The sequence below is a fragment of the Lethenteron reissneri genome, chromosome 62, assembly GCF_015708825.2.
Source record: "Lethenteron reissneri isolate LAM-NWPU_2019-01 chromosome 62, ASM1570882v1, whole genome shotgun sequence".
NCBI lineage: Eukaryota > Metazoa > Chordata > Hyperoartia > Petromyzontiformes > Petromyzontidae > Lethenteron > Lethenteron reissneri.
In genome coordinates this window covers 2,460,935-2,480,779 of record NC_083840.1, presented here as the reverse complement: position 1 = coordinate 2,480,779, position 19,845 = coordinate 2,460,935, and the positions used below count along the sequence as shown (strand labels likewise).

Below are 19,845 nucleotides of genomic sequence, written 5' to 3'. Positions count from 1 at the left end.
GGCTCACACATTATTTAACATCTATTTCGACCACGTAGTTCGTGAAGCCTTCAATAGCTGTACCGGAGGAATTTCCATCTGGTACAGATACAATGGGAGGCTGATCGATGCCCCAGTGTGGTCCAGGGATGGCTCCTTATTGCTCAACCATGTTATGTATGCCGATGATCTGGCAATTGCTGTTCACTCAGAGAAGGAATTGGAGGCACTGCTGCTGAACCTGAAGCTTGCCACTAAGAGGTGGGGCCTCACCATCAGCCCCACCAAAACTAAGCACCTGCCTGGGTATTTTGTACCATCATACACTCCACCCCCACAACTCCCAATTGGTGATAGGGCAGATGTGGAGAGAGTGGAGAGTTTCCCATACCTGGGCAGTGTGCTCATGACCGGCTCCAGCTTAACAACCCAGGTCTCACTCCGAATCAGTCGAGCGGCATTATCTTTTCATCGGTTGTGTAACGCTGTGTGGAAGCTACCTGGTCTGTCGCTCCACACAAAGCTTCAGGTCTTCTCGGCCATGGTCATTCCCTCCCGTGGACCCCCCTAATGGAACATCTTCGCTGGTTAGAAACATTGAGGCTGGCCTGCCTACGATCCATCCTGGGTTTAGCCAGGCTGGATTGTGTGAGGAGCTCACAAATCCTTGAAAGATCTGGACAAAGTCCAATCGTTGAGCTCCTCCGGCAGGCAAGGCTGCGTTGGCTGGGTCATGTAGCCCGCATGCCCAGCCACCGCATGCCTAAACAGCTTTTGTTTGGCCGGATCGAGGGGGCTAAACGGGCGCGGCACGGGCTAGAGAAGAGATGGAGTGATGTGGTACAGGAGAATGTGGAGCTGAGTGGACTTGCCGATGACTGGTACCAGCGGTGTCAAGATTGGCCTCTGTGGAGGAGGGTTGTGAAGTACGCTACTGGGCAATTGGAGGCAGTCGCCCAACCGAGGGCGGAGGAGCGACGCTCACAACAATGAGCCGAGCGCCAGGTGGCTAAAGCACAGCAAGTTTGCACAGTAGGGAGCACAGGTGGTGCATCAGCCAGTCATCTCAGTCGGCTCGTGGCACCTGGGTCTGCCCCGTGACCTCCTGCCAGCGGGCGTTCGACACTTCACTTGGCCTCAACGTGCACATAGCCTGGCACAAGCGTGGTGGTGACATCACCGCTACTTAGTGGCGAATGGCGGTTGTTGTATGTCTGTATTGGGAGCAGTAGTGCAACGGTCAGCCCGCTGCCTTTAGGAACCCGGCGACCCGAGTTTGGTTCCCACTGACGGCCAACACTGGTAACGATTATCTGAACCGGTCGTGGGCCTCCCCTCGGTCGACTCAGCCTCAAATGAGTACATGGTGCATTGTGTAAACATCACCACTGGGGAGACAAAGGCGGCCGGGTGTGGTGTTAGCTACCCACCCCCTCGTGTGCCGTACCGGCCTTCACAGGTGCTACTTGCTAACAGCACTTGCCCCAACAGTCTGTTAAGGCTATACGAGGGAGCTTTGCGCATCTGTATAAGTGTCTGCATGTGTGGGTGTGTGTATATGAGGGGGCTAAAGAAGTGCGGCATGGGCTAGAGAAGAGATGGGCTGATGCGGTCCAGGTGGATGTAGACTTGCCAATGGCCAGTACCAGCGGTGTCAAGATTAGCCTCTATGGAGAGGCTCGTGATGGATGCTACTGGGCAGTTGGCAGCAGTCGCTCTCCAGCAACAGCGGAGGGCAGAGGAGTGACTAACAAAAATGAGCGGAGTGCTGCGTGGCTAAAACACAGCAAGTTGGCACAGTAGGGGGCACAGGTGGTGCATCTGCCAGTCATCTCAGCCATGGGTATGGCACCTGGGTCTGTCCCGTGAGCTCCTGTCAGCAGGCTTTCGACACTTCACGTGGCCTTAAAGTGCACCTAGCCTGGCACACGTGCTGTCATGTTGTCACTGCCACTTAGTGGTGAATGGCAGGTGGTGTGTGTATATAAGTGTTTATGTGTGTGTGCGTGTCTGTGGGGATCGGTGGCGCAGTGGTTGGCGAACTGCACTACAAACCCAGCGACCCGAATTTGATTCCCTCTCACGACTAAGAACAGCAGCGAATATTTGACCCGGTCCTGGGCCTCCCATAGGTCGACTCAGGCTTCTGAGAACCTGGGTGTGGAGTGTAAACATCGCCACTGGGGAGACGAAGGCGGCCAGTCGTGCTGGCCACACCCACCCCCTCGTGTGCCGTGACGGCCTTCATAGGTGCTGCTGCTCGCCAACAGCGCTCGCCCCAACAGTGTTAAGGCTACACGGGGTGTTTGTGTTGTGTGTCTGTGCGTGCTCCAGGTGACGAGCCCCGTGAGTCTGGTAACAAACAGCCCTCCCATGCCACAGACCGTGATCCTCTCCGCCAGCCCCTCGCTCTCCACGCTCAAACTCTCCGGTGAGCCCCCCTCTACAAAGCAGTGCCCCCCCACTCCTCTCTACACACACTCCTGTAGTGACCCCCACCCTTCTATACACACACTCCTGTAGTGACCCCCACTCCTCTATACACACACTCCTGTAGTGACCCCCACCCCTCTACACACTCCTGTAGTGACCCCCACCCTTCTACACACTCCTGTAGTGACCCCCACCCTTCTACACACTCCTGTAGTGACCCCCACCCTTCTACACACTCCTGTAGTGACCCCCACCCTTCTACACACTCCTGTAGTGACCCCCACCCTTCTACACACTCCTGTAGTGACCCCCACCCCTCTACACACTCCTGTAGTGACCCCCACCCTTCTACACACTCCTGTAGTGACCCCCACCCTTCTACACACTCCTGTAGTGACCCCCACCCCTCTACACACTCCTGTAGTGACCCTCACCCCTCTACACACACTTCTGTAGTGACCCCCACCCTTCTACACACTCCTGTAGTGACCCCCACCCCTCTACACACTCCTGTAGTGACCCCCACCCCTCTACACACACTCCTGTAGTGACCCCCACCCCTCTACACACTCCTGTAGTGACCCCCACCCTTCTACACACTCCTGTAGTGACCCTCACCTCTCTACACACTCCTGTAGTGACCCCCACCCTTCTACACACTCCTGTAGTGACCCCCACCCCTCTACACACTCCTGTAGTGACCCCCACCCCTCTACACACTCCTGTAGTGACCCCCACCCCTCTACACACTCCTGTAGTGACCCTCACCTCTCTACACACACTCCTGTAGTGACCCCCACCCCTCTATACACTCCTGTAGTGACCCCCACCCTTCTACACACTCCTGTAGTGACCCCCACCCCTCTACACACTCCTGTAGTGACCCCCACCTCTCTACACACACTCCTGTAGTGACCCCCACCCCTCTACACACTCCTGTAGTGACCCCCACCCCTCTACACATACTTCTGTAGTGACCCCCACCCCTCTACACACACTCCTGTAGTGACCCCCACCCCTCTATACACTCCTGTAGTGACCCCCACCCCTCTACAGACTCCTGTAGTGACCCCCACCCCTCTACACATACTCCTGTAGTGACCCCCACCCCTCTACACACACTCCTGTAGTGACCCCCACCCCTCTACACACACTCCTGTAGTGACCCCCACCCCTCTACACATACTCCTGTAGTGACCCCCACCCCTCTACACACTCACCTGTAGTGACCCCCACCCATCTACACACTCCTGTAGTGACCCCCACCCCTCTACACATTCCTGTAGTGACCCCCATCCCTCTACACACACTCCTGTAGTGACCCCCACCCCTCTACACACTGTCCTGTAGTGACCCCCACCCCTCTACACACTGTCCTGTAGTGACCCCCACCCCTCTACACACACTCTCCTGTAGTGACCCCCACCCCTCTACACACTGTCCTGTAGTGACCCCCACCCCTCTACACTCACTCCTGTAGTGACCCCCACCCCTCTACACACACTCTCCTGTAGTGACCCCCACCCCTCTACACACTGTCCTGTAGTGACCCCCACCCCTCTACACTCACTCCTGTAGTGACCCCCACCCCTCTACACACTCTCCTGTAGTGACCCCCACCCCTCTACACTCTCCTTGTATTGGCGATATGTTAACTACATCGCCTCGTATGCAGGAGGTTCATGGGTTCTGTATTTTTGGAGTTTGCACGTTATCTCTCCCTGTGGTCACGTGGATTTTTCTCCAAGTCATCCGGTTTTTCCCCTCCACATATAGAATCATGCGTTTAGAGTATTTGGTTGTTATATATTTACACGTGCTAAGCCACTTCGTTAAGCTGACATTTGTTGGCAGGTCGCTTCTGAAAAAGAGTGATATAGCCCAGTGGGCCTTACCTGGTAAAATAAAAAAATAGTTTTAGTTTTAATACGTTAGGTGATCTCTAATGTCCACTCCGAGTGAAACGGACGGCCGGACGGCGCGATGTGGTAGTGGTCGTAGTATTTTACGGTCAATATGCACCATCGCATGCACCACCAATACGCACCTCCGATTAATGTGGTTGGCTATGTATGGTGCAAAAGAAGTTCTACATACTAGCTACACACACCGCAGTATTAACGCAGGACGGCCTGCCGGAATTCGAACCGCGAACCTCTGTGACGAGCGGCAAAAGTGCCACCTCTGGGCCACCTCTGTCACTGCCCCAGCCGTCCCCACCCCCTGGCTTGGTTTCCCGGGCCCCGTCCGTCTGTCCGGCAGGCACCCCCCACCGCTCCCTCACCCCCCTGTGATCGCCATGGCGGCCGTGGGAATCGTGCCGCCCGCCCCCATCCACCGGCGTGGTTTATTGGAAGTTGCTGAAAGCTCTCTCGACGTATTGCGAACCAAAAATACAAAGGCCCCCCTCCCCCTCCGTGTAGCCCTTAACGAGCAGACTGCTCAGACTGTTGGGGCAAGTGCTGTTAGCGAGTACAACCTATGAAGGCTGGCACGGCACACAAGGGGGTGGGTTGCCAACACCACGCCCGACCGCTTTTGTCTCCCCGGTGGCGATGTTTACACACCGCACAAAGTACACATTTGAGGCTTAGTCGACCTAACGGAGGCCCGGAACCGATTCGGATAATTGTCACCGGTGTTGGCCGTGAGCGGGAATCAAACTTGGGTTTCTGGGTTCATAGCGCAGCAAAGCGCTGACCGCTACACCACCGCCGCCCACACATGTGCACACACGCATACACAGAAACACACACGCTCACCCGGAATGAGTATGCGCGCATATACTGCGTGCACACTGGACGTGGTGATGGGGGGAGGGGGCAGTGGGGGGATATTGAGGACTGCGAGCGGGATTCATCAAGGGGGAAGAAGACAGCAGGAAGAGGGTGATGACAGTCAGCCCGGGCGGCGCCGGGGTGTGAAGGAGGAGAGGGAACGGCACTTTGTACATCCGTGCGCCAGCAGCGAAACACGACGCGTGCAATACCGACGAGGTGACGGAGTCGCGAGTGGCGCAGATAGACGTGGAGTAGCGTAGAGAGACGTGGAGAGACGCGGGGAACTTTAGACGGCACCGAGCAAGGAAGAGAGTCTCCCGGGCGTCCCGACGTGACCCCTCGCAAACAAACCCATCCCCCCCCCTCTACCGCCCCATCACCCTCCCGTCCCATCCCCGCCCGTTCCCCCTTGCTCCACCACCGCATCTGTCGCCCCTCCTACTCCCTCCCGCGTCATCGGTCTCGACGTTGGTCTCATCCGCGCCTCGCTGTCCGCGAGACTGCTGACTGTTGACACTGCTCCCCAGTTTGCCTTCGCTGAGTCATTGCCGCTGAAGTTGTGGCGTGCCCAGAAGGACTCGTGGCTGATGAGTCCTTTTCATGGAAAAATACATCGAGGGATGGATATGAAGGGGGGCGAATTGTTTTTATTCCACTTGTTTGCCCGTGAGTTGCCAAGTTGCCAAGTTTTCCCAATACACTAAAAACTAAGCTATAAACTAACTAGATTCGATGCTTTCGTGACTGCAGGAATTACTCTTTGGTTCTTTTGGTAAAGTCACGTAGAAAGAAATTAAATAATAATAGAATGCGACGTTTCGATTGCAACACAAACAACCATCATCAGGTACAAATGAATGAGAAAACAAGCCGAGTAAACTTAGAAATATAATGCAATACAACACAGAGAGTCGGCCAACACAACAGTCAACACCCCACCTGGTCGATTACGTTCTTCCAAAGATTGCTAAATTTGAGAGAGAGACAAAACATAGACACGGAGACACATAGACAGACACACAAGCAGAGAGAGACTCACACAGAGACAAACAGAGAGAGACGCACACATAGGTGCACAGAAAGACAACGTCTCTGTGTCGAGGCCTTAAATAGAGAGAGAGGGGGCGGGGCAGAGGGGGAGTTGTGTGGAATTACTGCTCATAGCGGCTGGAGGAGAGAATGGACTTAGAAACAAGCACGGTAGAAAGCAAATTTAGTAAAATTAGGAAGTGTAGTCAATTAGCACACAGTTAATGCATAGCCTGGTTGATTACGTTCTTCCAAAGATTTCTAAATTAGAAGTTAAGTGTGAAACTATGTTTGTTTTCTCATTCATTTGTACTTGATGATGGTTGCTTGTGTTGCAATCGAAACGTCGTATTCTATTATAATTTAATTTCTTTCTACGTAACTTTACCAAAAGAACCAGAGTAAGCTATAAACAGTTTTTTTAACAGGAAAGGCTCACTGAACTGTGTTCCTTGTTTAGATGCGACCTTTCCACAAATATTAACTCAACGAAGTTGCTTATCAAGTGGAAATGTGTAGCAGCCAAATACTGAATTGGCTGAATAGGCATGTGTCAGTCAGGCAACCCACGGTACCTGGGTCTGTCCCATGACCTCCTACCAGCGAGCCTTTGATAAATAATCTCGACGCATGTTTCCAAATGTAGAGGCAAAAACCGAAGAACCCAGAGAAAATTATACGTGACCACGAGGAGAGAGACACGCAAACTGCAAATATACAGCAGGCGTCAGGTTCTGGTTCGAACCCACGACCTCCTGTATACCAAGCGAGGCGGTTAACATCTCACCACCACAGTAGGAGGGTCAATGTTGCTGTGTGTGATCCAAACTTAGTAATTTGCAGGTAATTTTTTTCAGCATTGGGGATATTTAACCAATATCAGTTCCAATGTGTGTATGTGTTTAGCTATGAGAGGAAATTGGAGAAGCCAGTGGAAACACATCTATAACAAGAGTGAGAACATACAAACTCCACACACACAACAAAGACAAAGATCCCCTGTATAGCTTTAACAGACTGTTGGGGCAAGTGCTGTTAGCGAGCACCTATGAAGGGTGGCACGGCACACAAAGGGGTGGGTGGCCAACACCACGCCCAGCTTTTGTCTTCCTAGTGATAATGTTTACACACCGGACCAGATCCTCATTTGAGGCTGAGTCGACCTAGGGGAGGCCCAGGACTCGTTCAAATATTTTCCAACTGGTGTTGGCCATGAGTGGGAATTGAACTCGGATCGCCAGGTTTGTAGTGCAGCTCCACTACTGCTCCCCCATACTACACACACTCACAACAACCATTTGCCACGAAGTGGCGGTGACGTCACCACAGCAGACTGAGGTGCCATGGGTTGGCTGACTGAGATGACTGGCAGGTTGCACCACCTATACTCCCCACTGTGCCAACTCACTGCGTTTTAGCCACCCAGTGCTCCACTTGTTCTTGTGAGCCTTGCTCCTCTGCCCTCCGCTGTTGTTGAAGGGCGACTACCTCCAACTGCACAGTAGCATCTCTCTGTATATCTCTATGTGTGTCTTTGCGTGCGTATGTCTATGTATCTCTACGGAAATCTCTGTTCATGTATCTGCGTGTGTATCCATATCTGTGCGTGTCTCTGCGTGCATGTCTTTATGTATCTCTGTATCTGTGCGTGTCTGTGCGTGCACGTGCGTAGCGAGCGACATGGCCTCGGTGCTCAGCGGCGTCTCCGACCCGGCCATCTCATCCCCCTCCTCCGTGGGCTCCCCTCCACTGGCGGGCGCCGCCGCCACTTCCAGCGACTCGCTGGCTCTCTCGCTGGCTCCTTCCACCCCCTCTTCCTCCTCCTCCGGCGCCGCCATCCTGCCGGCGTCCACGCCCTCCCCGTCCTTCCTGCCCTCCACCCATACCGTCTTTTCCTCGCCGGTGCCCGCCAGTGCCATGTTCTCGTCCTCCGCGTCGCCCGCAATGCACGGCGGGGCGGCGCACGCCTGCACCCACGGCTCGCTGGGCCCCGGCGGCGGCGGAGGAGGCGCTCAGACCATCACCCCGGCCACCTTCGCCAACAGCCTCCTGTCCACGGCGCTCAGCAGCAGTGGCACGCACGGCGGCGGCGGTGTGCCGATCAGCACTGGCTGCTCGTTCGTCATCGCCCCGACCAGCTGCAACCTCACCACATCGGCCGCCAGCCTGCTCTCTGGCTCGGGACTGCTCTCATCGCTCGGCGGCTCGAGCAGCACCAACGGGGGGCCCGGTGGTGGTGGTGGCGTCTGTGGCGGTGGTGGCGGAGGAGGGGGACTGCTGGGCTCGCTGGGGGGTGGCGGTGGGGGGCTCATCTCCGGTGGGCAGATGCTGGCGGGAGCCGGAAACGCGGGGTTGGTGAGCCCGTCGCAGCTCGCGGGGTAAGGAGCGGCTGGGATGTGTCGGGTGGAAGTTACGGTCACGCGGCGTGAGGGCCAACGCGGTTTAACCTGCGAGTCCATAGCACTCGCCGGTTGTATGCTCGTGTGTGCACAGCAAGTTGGCACAGTAGGGGGCACAGGTGGTGCATCAGCCAGTCATCTCAGTCATTTCAGTCAGTCGACCTGTGGCACCTGGGTCTGCCCCGTGACCTCCTGCCAGCGGGCGTTCGAGACTTCACGTGGCCTCAAGGTGCACATGGCCTGGCACAAGCGTCGTGGTGACCTCACCGCCACTTAGTGGCGAATGGCGGTTGTTGTTGTTGCCACTTTGAACAAACCTTATACAATCCACATTCACTACTATTTCTATATTACAAGGTAAGGCTCACTGATCTGTGTAGCCCTTTTTCAGAAGTAACCAGGCTATCACCAATGATAAGCTCAAAGAAGTGGCTTATTATTTATCATCGTGTGGAAATTCATAGCAGTAGCCAAATGCTCTAAACGCGTGATGTTGATTCTAAAATGTTGAGGGGAAAACTCTGAGAACCCGAATAAAATTCCACGCGACTGCAGGGAGAGCATGCAAACAAATATACAGCAGGCGTCAGGGTCGGAATTGAAAACACGACCTCCTGCATACCAGGCGAGGTAATTAATATCTCACCACCACGGCGCTACATTTAAAATGTTGGTGTCGATTGAAAGTCCGTCATCTGTAGAGGTGCAAGCATCTACGCAAGCCGGGTGTTACGATGCCGTGTCTGTGTACACGTGTGATTGTGTTACTGTGGGGGGTAGTGTCGCGGTAAGCGCGCTGTGCTACGAACCTGGTCACCTGAGTTCGATTCCCGCTCACTGCCAACACCAGTGACGATTATCAGAGCCAGTCCTGGGCCTCCCCGAGGTCGACTCAGCCTCAAATGAGTACCTAGTACAGTGTGTAAACAACGACCACTGGGGAGACAAAGGCGGCCGGGCGTGGTGCTGGCCACCCACTCCCTCGTGTAACGTGCCGACCTTCATAGGTGCTCACTAACTACTTGCCCCAACAGTGTGTTAAGGCTATACTGGGTGGTCTTTGTCTGTGGTCATGCCATTTAGCGATTAGCATACTGCCCTACGAAATCCGGCAACCAGAGTTCGACTCCGAATCACAGTGACCAACATCGGCGATAATTATCTGAATCGGTCCTGGGTCTCCCCTAGGTTGACTCAACCTTAAAAAAATAGTACCTAGCGCATGTAAACATCAGCACTGGTGAGACGGAGGTGACGGGGCGTAATGCTGACCACCCTCTCCCTCACTGTGTACTGTGTCAGGCTTCATAGGTGCTGTTATTCGCTAACAGCACTTGTCCAACAGTCTGTTAAGGCTACATGGGTGGATGTTTGTCTGTGTGTGCCTATGCGTGTGCAGTGGCACTCTTTTGAGCATGAGCTCTGGGCTCGGGGGAGCGCTCAACCCAGCTCTGCTCACTAACAACACGCTGGCTACCATACAAGGTACGAACACACAGACACCCACACACTCACCAGCACATACGGGGAAATCCCCGTTATAAGTCAGGGTTAGGGACCTGAAAGTTTATACTTGTAACTAAACGATGTATAACGGAGACATTGTCACCCATAAAATAATGGGAAATGGTAGGGGGGGATAGGGACCATAAGGCCGTAAACGTTGCATATGCGACGCAAAGCGGGGCGATTTCTCCCATAAGAAACAATGGAATAATTTGGGAATAGGGAGCGTAACTGAGGGAACGTTGTTTCATACCTAGCAACCAAAATACGTACTGTACATGTACAGTACCTGACCTATACTGTACAACACAATGTACACATTTATTGCCAATTTTGAGTTAAAGGTACTTTAAACAGCATTTATACTTACCAAACACTTGTGAGCATTTTCGCAGCAGCCCTGTACAATCTTGACTTGAAGCTTTCGTGACTGCAGGAATCCATACTCTTTGGTTCTTTCGGTAAAGTCACGTAGGCCAAAAACTAAATAATAAATCACGACGTTTCGATCGCAACACAAGCAATCGTCATCAGGTAGAAAGATACAGCAGTAGAACTGCTGAACAAGAAAGGGCTGCTGCAACAAGAGGTTATGTCTAGGTTTGAGGTGGGTGTCACTCAAGGGCAAGTAGGCGGGGTCAGAGATGGAAAGGAGTCCTGTCGCCGCATGCACAGCAGCTGCGTTAAAGTGAGAGATTGGCGTGTCAATGTGAGCGAGTATAATGGGAAGATGGCATGTCTGTGTCAGAGGACCGGGCATAGCGCCACCTCGTGGGCAACACAAGCTGCGTCGTTGGCTGCTGCACAGAGAGGCCAGCGTATCATCGCAAGAGAACCACCGTAACGGTGGCCGTGCCAGTGAAACATCCAGCCTATTAAACAGCGAGAGCTACCGTTACATCGAGGCAAAAGGGAGCAACGGTGGCTATGTTAGTGAGACCTTAGTCTGTTAATGTAAAGACATTTAACAAGGTGATGTAATTCAGAGAGTCGGAAATAACTGCTAAACAACAGCAGGAAGGATGGAAACATCACAGCAAGTTATGACTTTACAAATAATAACATTTAATAACATCCTTCCAATGATTGCTCAGTTTGTTCTCATCTTCTCGGTTGAAATTGTGTCTCTGTTTATATATCTGGATGGCTTCATGGACAAATCTTTGATGGTAGCCCGAAGGTTTGCAGAGTACCTTGGTCTCGGAAAAAAACAATATCGTGTGAACCCACCGCGTTAAAGCAGTGATCACCCACGGCAGAAGTATTGGTTCTGCCGTGTTTCAAATCTGCCTTGTGTTCGCGAACACGGTCCGAGACATGTCGTTTCGTTTTCCCTGTACACTTGAAAAGTTTTCCTTTTTTTTAACAGAAAACGTTTTGGTGACATTTTAAGGCAGTTTTTAAGTGTATAATAAAAAAAACGATCTTAAACAGCATTTTTAAAAGGCTTTTACCTGAACCTATAATTTTTCTATGATCTCGCCTTGAGGAGTGGATGAAAATTACTCGGCTGAACGGAGTCGAAAACCATTGGGTCGCTCAAAAAGCCAGCGACGTGAGTGTGCCAAACAATGCATAAAGGGACTCGTCTACTTGCGAACGAGTTATGTTCCAGAGGTCTGTTCGTAAGTCGATTTGTTCATAAGTCCAACTGTACTGAGATGAGAGGGGAGAGGTAAGAGAGTGGCATGGAGGTAAGGAGAGTGAGGTGGGGTGGTGGGTGTGCCGCGGCCGTGCTGACATCGCTGCCTCCGTGCCACCCCCAGCGCTGGCCGGCAGCGGGGCGCTCTCCATGCCGTCGCTGGAGCAGGGGGGCGGGCTGGTGATCACGGGGGCGGGGGGCGGGCGGGCGGGGGGCCCCACAGGGGGGGGCGGCCTGGTGTCGGCCCCCCTCTTCCTCAACTCGTCGGGGATCCCGCTGCTCTCCATGTCCGCCCCGTCCCCGCTCGGCTCATCCCACGGCGCCGTGCTGGCGCTCGCCAGCTCGCCCAGCGCCGCCCTCATGGCCTCCCACAGCGCACCGCACCCCAACTCCCAGAGTGCATCGCTGCCCGCCTCCCAGAATGCACCGCAGGGGAGCCACGGGCAGACGAAGGCCTAGAGCGGGCCCCCCCCTCCCACCTAACCAAAGGCTACAGTGACTGCATCTCTACAGGCCTCATCTCCAACTCCTAAAGACTGAGAAACAAAGAAATTCCAAAAAGGATCTTACACCAAAGGCTAATAAATAACTACTACTACTGCTAATAATAATAATGATAGTGATGATGATGACGATGAGTGTGTGACTGTAACTGCACAGGCCGGCGCGAGACTTCATGTGGCACTGTCAAGGCCGGACGTGCGGACTCGGCGCTGCCGCCCCCCCCTATCCCCCGTTCCACCCAACCTCCCCGGCACCCTCACCACAGCGGCCCCGTCCGCCCCCGGTACCTCGTGGGGGTCTTTCCCCCTCGCCCCCTGCAAAACCAAAGGCAGACAAGTGAGGGGGTGATGGTGGGGGGTGCGGTGGGGGGGGGCCCGCAGCAGTTCGCTGGGGCCGGGTGAGCGTGCTATCGAGCGTACGAGTTTTTTGTCGTGCGTCGCGCGGTGTTTTTTTTGTTGTTGCGTCGCTCGGCGGTCTCGACCTCGCAGAACACAAAGTCGGCGAAAAACTGCGACTACGCTCGCGTTCGTTTCCGACGCTCGGCCCGCCGTTGCTGCCTCTGCCACCGCCGCCGCCGCCTCCACGCGCGTTTTAATTTGGGACGTCGGGCGAAAAACCGCGGGTTACCTCCGCGGACTACCTTCATATCATTCCACGTTTTTTTGTAACGCTGTTTCGTTTTTTTAGAGAGAGAGAATCCGGTGATTGTGTTTTGTTCTGTCTGTCGTTTTAATTTCCATCGCTGTGTTTTGGAAGACTGAGTACCCTGGTTGTACGTCGATAATGCCAAATCTTGACGACGGGGTGCGGTGGGGCAGGGTTTGGGGTGGGCTTAAGATAAAAGTGGGAAACCTCGGGGAAAAGAATGAGAGGAACGAAAAGACGTCGGCGACTACGTGACGGCGGACGATGACTACGAGTAGGAAACGAAGTCGTTCCTGGTCAATGTGGAGAGTTAATTAATCAGTAAACCACTGCTTTAACTGAACACAGCTGTCAACCAAAAGTCGCGATGTACATTGCGAGAAATACCTCATTGCTGCACACAACGTGATTGCGTGTCGCCGAGCTTTAACTGAGAACTCGAACCAGCTCCTAGATTATTATTCTAGCTCCTAGTCGAGTAGACAAGGGGGGGTGGGTGGGTTGGGGGGGAGGGTTGGGGAGGTTTAAACGTAACAAAGGTGAGAGAGAGAAAAAAGATAACGAGGCTTAAAAAAAGTCACTAATTAAAAAAAAAGCTTTAAATTAAATTAAAAGACAAAAAAATGAACGGGCCAAAACTTTTTTCTACGAGCTTTTATGATCACCAAAGGAATTCAGTGCAGTGGGTCGGCCGAATGGAGGGGGTGAGGGGGTCGTGCTGCGACCCCTCGTTGACCTGCCGTGTTCTTCCCATCGCGTGACCTCCATGACCTCGTCACGTGACCTGTGTATGTTTTTTTGGGTGTTAGAGTGCAATGTCGGGGAGAGGGATGATGATTGAACTTTGACAGCCGGCGAGGGGGGGGGACACCCCCCTTCCCCTCCCCCCCTGCGTCCGCCCGGTGGGGAGGGAGTGGGGGGGCGATGCAGAGGTTTTTGCTGCGCTGCGGAGAGAGCGAGAGGGAATGTAGGAGGGGGCTCGAGTGAGGCCCCCCCCGGCCCCCCCCCACCCGCCCTTCACGGGCACGGGGATCGGCTGTCGCCCGAGCCCTCTCACTCGTGCATCTGACTGTAACGGAGTTTGTATTCTTAGGATTTGTACGGTGATTGATTATTTCTACTGCTGAATACGTAAGACAGCACACGAACCCGCATTATTATTCTTACTGTCGTCGTCCTTAACTTGAGACCAAAAAAAAAACCGATCCCGCAGTGGATCCCCCCTGTACCCTGAACCCCCGGGGCGCCACCGTTGCCACGTGGTGGGTGGGGGGGGTGAGAGGGGTCCCCCCCCTCATGGCCCGGCCACATCACGGGGGGGGGGGGCGGGGGGGGGAGATCCCCGCACAACCAAAGACTGGCTCGACTCGCGCAGCCGGGCCTGGCACCAACCCACGCTCCCCCCCCTCCCCCACCCCGTTCCTCGTCGGGGCGGTGTCGCCCTGGGGCCATCCTGGGGCCACCATAGGGCCACTGGGAAACCAACGGGGGAGGGGGGGGGTCACTCCCAAGCCACTGGTGGGGTGGGACAACGTGGAGTCACTTAAAGAGGCCACTTTAGGCCACCTGATGTCACGTTGGTGGACCACGATTGGGCTGTAAGAGGCCGCGCGAGGCAGGGCCCCGGGGACTCTGTGGGCCGTGCGGGACGCGAGCGATTGAGCGGGAGGCGGAGAGACCGGGCGAGGGGGGGAGCGAGGGGGGCGCATGGCTCCCAGACGAGGGGACGGCCTCGTCCCCCGCTGCTCGCCGTGCCCCCGCCGGTGTGGGCCCTGAACCCTGACCCCGATCCCGATGTTGTTTGAAAGGTCCCATCTTGGGTGGGTGGATTTGATCTTTCAGTATTTGTTGCAAGACATGAAACCGAGTAGGCTGTTTTTAAATGATTTTCTTTTGTGTTTTTATTTTCCTTTGTACAGTACAGCACAACATTTCAGTAATGGTTTTTTGTGTAGTAGTAATAATATTGCCAATATGGGATAAGATTAGCTTTAAAGGAGTGAACTGAACTGCAGAATGAACCTGGGCTGGGCTCTGCCGCCCGGCCTCGTTCCGTACCAAAGCCGTTGCTCTGTAATATTCCTCGTGGGTTCTTCTGTCAGAAACTGTGACTTGGGTTTATCCTTCGTGTAGCTGAACTGGCGTCAGTCCCGACTTGTCAAATACCTCATTTATTTAAAACAGCTAACCAAATAAATAGCTTTAAAAAAAATTGAAAATAAGTGGAAAAAAAAACGAGTAAGCGAAAAGGGGAGGTCCCTTGTGGCAGATCGGCGCGGGCTCCTCGGAGCTGCCACGGTGCTGGAGGGGGGAGGGAGCAAAGACGTGAAGAGAAAAACCAAAGATCTCAAATCAAAAACTAAAAAATACAAACGAAGCGAGTGAATGTGAGACGATCATCGGCCGCGCGGGCCCCTCGCGGTCTGGTGCTGGGGCGCCCCATCCTCCTCGCTCCTCGCCCCCCTTGGTCCTGCCGGGGGGGGGGGGGTCCCGCGGGGCGCGCGCGCGAGAGAGAGAGCTGGGGGTGGGGGGCCCTCCAGGGCCACGCGTTCACTTGGCAATTTGCGACCTCCCGTGGCGACCCCCCGCCCTGCCGCCAGAGCCGGCAGCTTCCAAGAGGGCATGGGGGGCGGGTCGGGTCGGGTCGGGGCGGCAGCCAAACGCTGCTGGGCCCTTGGCAGCGATTGTCCCCTCCCGTTGCCTGCGGGGTTTTTGTGTTTTTGGCGTTGGTGGAGGGGGGGGGGAAGCGGCCCCGTCTCTCCTCGCCGACGTCCAACTCGGCAACAACCGTTGTGGCGCGAGGTTTGAGCCTGGCCCGCTGCCCCGGGGTCGATTGACTCGAGAGAGAGCTGGGGGGGGGGGGGGGGGGGTTCGCCGGTGGCTGCCACGAGGGACGGGGGCTAAGCTGGCGATTTGGATTAACACACACACACACTCCCGCGGCGCTGGGACCACAGACCACCCCGCGAGTGGGGGGGGCGTGCCCCCCTCCCCCGAGCGGGCTCGGCACAGCCCCCGGGGCAGGGGTACCCCCCCACACCTCATAAATCTACGGCTGCCGAAAAGGCCTCTGCCGCCTCTACATACAGCGTTGCGTGTGGTGTGTGCGTGTGGTGTGTGCGCGTGGTGTGTGCGCGTGGTGTGTGCGGCGCGTGGTGTGTGCGCGTGGTGTGTGCGGCGCGTGGGGTGTGCGCGTGGTGTGTGCATCCCTCCTCATCTGCTGTGCCATGCATTGTTGGTAGACTATGCAGCTTAGCTCTAGCGGGAGGCTGTCACTGCGTCGTGTGACGTGTGCGTGTGTCAAGGCAAAAGTGTGAGAGCTTCGCCTGTGAATGTAATTGTGTGTGTGTGTGTGTAGCGCGAGTTTTTGTGTGTGCTGGTGGACCCGGAGCAATGCACAGTATCGCAATTGTCACAGAAGTGGCAGTCAAAACCAGGTTATTTATTATGATTATGATTCCGATTTTTACCTCACCGAGTCTTTTTAAGACTCGTTTTGTTCAGGAGGGTCAGTGCAAAGTTGTCACAGTAAGGGGCGATGTTGCTGTTGCTGTGTGATCCCAGTTGAGTAATTTGCAAGGTAATATTTCGGTATTGAGATGTTTTAGCTCAAACCAATTACATTGTGTATGTGTGGGTTTAGCTCAGGGAGGAAACCTCACACAGAACAGGGGGGGGGGAGATCATACAAACTCCACACACTCGTATGTAGTCTGTAGAACAGGGGGGGGATCATACAAACTCCACACACTCGCATACTCTGCAGAACGGGGGAGATCATACAAACTCCACACACTCGTACGTAGTCTGTAGAACAGGGGGGAGATCATACAAACTCCACACACTCGTATGTAGTCTGCAGAACGGGGGGAGATCATACAAACTCCACACACTCGCATACTCTGCAGAACGGGGGGAGATCATACAAACTCCACACACTCGCATACTCTGCAGAACGGGGGGAGATCATACAAACTCCACACACTCGCATACTCTGCAGAACGGGGGGAGATCATACAAACTCCACACACTCGCATACTCTGCAGAACGGGGGGAGATCATACAAACTCCACACACTCGTACGTAGTCTGCAGAACGGGGGGAGATCATACAAACTCCACACACTCGCATACTCTGCAGAACAGGGTGAAACATACAAACTCCACACACTCGCATACTCTGCAGAACGGGGGGGAGATCATACAAACTCCACACACTCGTACGTAGTCTGCAGAACAGGGGGGAGATCATCCAAACTCCACACACTCGCATACTCTGCAGAACGGGGGGGAGATCATACAAACTCCACACACTCGCATACTCTGCAGAACAGGGTGAAACATACAAACTCCACACACTCGCATACTCTGCAGAACAGGGTGAAACATACAGACTCCACACACTCGCATACTCTGCAGAACAGGGAATCGAATCCAGGGCCGTTCTTGCTGAGAGGCCATGTAACCAACGCTGTGCCCCCCTTTCCCAGATGATGAAGTCTCCCGCTTTAATTTATGTGGTTTGCATTATTCACCGGCTCCGCAATAACGTCTGGCGTGAATGTATGAATTGTAGACAAAAAACGAAACAATTTCTTTGAAACCGCCTATTTTCTACTGGTTTGGAGGAAACAAGAGAAACGTGGTTCAAGATTGCCTGGCAAACGTTCAGCAAGCCGGCAAACTATTTATGAGTTGGGATGGCACTGTCCCAAACAACGCGTCCATGGTACTGTGGATTGCTCCACCTGTGAGTGCGCACGTGCGTGAGCGACTGCGTTGTGTGCGAGTGTCGTGCCCGTGTGTCATGTGCAAGTTACTGTGTGTGTGTCATGTGCGAGTTACTGTGTGTGTTTGTGTAATGTGCGAGTTACTGTGTTTGTGTGCGCGAATGCCCATGTACAGGGGTCGGCAACCTGCGGCTCCGGAGCCGAATGTGGCTCTTTGAGGACTGCTTCGTGGCGTTATTTATTAAGGACCCACCGTCTCATATACACGTTGATTTGTGGCTCTTGAAATAGTGAGTTGTTTGACGAATTCGCAAAAAATGGCTCTTATTGCTAGTTTGGTTTCCGACCCCTGCTCATGTACATCCACGTGTGTAAATGCTTGCGTGAGTGCGTAGGTGTGCACACATGTGCGTGAGTGTGCAGGTGTGCACACCTGTGCGTGAGTGCGTATGCCTGTGTGCATGACTGTGCGTGTCAGTGCGTATGCCTGTGCTTGAGTGTAAGTGCACGCGTTGAGTGTGTGTACGCCTGTGCGTGTCAGTGTGTATGCCTGCGCCGATTCGTGAGCGTGCACACTCGTGTACGAGCGAGTCCGTAGGTGTGCATGCATGCCTGTGCGTGAGTGCACACTCGCGCTTGGTGCGAGCGAGCGTGTACATGTGCACATGTGCACGTCTGCGAGTGAGCGAATGTGTACATGTGCACGTCTGCGAGTCAGCGAGTGAGTATGCCGGCACACGGGGAGGGGGGGGTCCCCCATCCGCACTGAGCTCCGCGTGGTGGGGGGCTTGAGGTTGGGTTTGGATTTGGGGGCTCTGTCTGTTGGCCGCCGCCTCCATCTCCGCTCACACCCCCCACCCCCGCCGTGTCGTGTAGGAGGCAGCGCCAGGCGCCGCCTCATCATCCCAAAGCGCAAGAGGAACCAAAATCTCTGCCTTCTGTGATACCAAAGACGCTAACAAGTTGTGGTGACCCTCACCGTGTGTGTGTGGCGCCCATCCAAGTCCCCAGCTGAGCGCCAGTCTAACCTCACTGATCCAAAGCGTATAGATAGATGTATATATTTTGCTAGCTCTAGCCTGAATGCTGTTGTAACACGTGATGATCCAGAGATGTATATGCTGTCGTGGTCTAGAGACAATTAGGTTTAGTTAACACTTGGTGGTATTGTCAGTAAAACAATTGTACTGTATCTGTATTCATTCGTAAACTGTTGTATGTCTTTGGCAAAAGATAAAGAGAAAAAAAAGGATTTGTGTTAGTATTATGTATGTATTTTATCAACTGTTAAGGTTTTTACCTCAGTAAGTAACTTGCTGATGACTAGGTAGTGGAGATGACACGTTTGTGGGGTTGGGCAGGAACAAAAACCCGCTCTTGTAAAGGCAAACATATCGTGGTTATTTTTCCTATCAGGCGGTCGGTTCTTCTGGGCTGTGTTATCGCATTTACTTTTAGGCACTGGGGTACGTGTGTGTGTGTAATGTCGCGACTTGTGGGGCCGGTTCTGTGGACGGGCGCATCATGTAAACTTTTAACACCCCCCGTGAACGCTCATAAACGATGTGGAACTGCCGAGACGCCGAGTCGTTTTTGCCTTGTGTTGCACCCGCCCCGAGCTGGCGGCCACCGCCCTGGGCCGCCCACCGCCCTGGGCCGCCCACCGCCCTGGGCCGGTCACCGCCCTGGGCCATACTCCCCTCACGTACAAATACCATCACCAATTCCCACAGGCATTACCCCCTAACCACGCTACGCACTCAACAATATGCGTTGATTTTTGTGGCACGGAGATAACACTCGCGTCAAGACGGGCATCGCCGACCCGTCCCTATCCTGCCATGAGCATAACGAGAGGAGAGACCCGCTAAAAAACACATTCGGGGACGATTGACGTCAAGTTGTGTTCTTGTCCCAACCTGCATCACACAGGCTGGTTGAGATGACCCAACAACTTCACGGATTGAGAACACGAGTGGAAACTCGTGACGGCGACACTTTACATCGAATGTTCTCCGATTGGCACGGTTGGCTCCGTACGGTGCACGTTAAGTTCAACATCAACGCAGTACATAGCAATGTTGACCTACAGACAATGGGTTGGGGGAGATGAAAGGCAACCGCAGTCCGTGTAGGAGGAAAGACCCCGAATGTCGCCACAGGTAGGTGGACGATGGGCCGTGCGATATTATTTGACCC

General features: G+C 54.2%; 1 protein-coding gene across 6 annotated transcripts in view; it reads left to right on the top strand.

Annotated features, from left to right (window-relative positions):
* The window catches only part of LOC133358481 (POU domain, class 2, transcription factor 1-like), a 140,548-nt gene extending 121,324 nt beyond the window's left edge, over positions 1-19,224 (top strand). For all 6 annotated transcript variants that reach the window (XM_061576807.1, XM_061576804.1, XM_061576805.1 and 3 more), the window contains exons 13-16: positions 2,314-2,410; positions 7,894-8,599; positions 10,020-10,105; positions 11,893-19,224. In XM_061576807.1, the coding sequence (XP_061432791.1) occupies positions 2,314-2,410; positions 7,894-8,599; positions 10,020-10,105; positions 11,893-12,227 (1,224 nt within the window). In that variant the 3' untranslated portion in view covers positions 12,228-19,224. The remainder of the gene's footprint in view (positions 1-2,313; positions 2,411-7,893; positions 8,600-10,019; positions 10,106-11,892) is intronic.
* Positions 19,225-19,845: the final 621 nt, after the last annotated feature.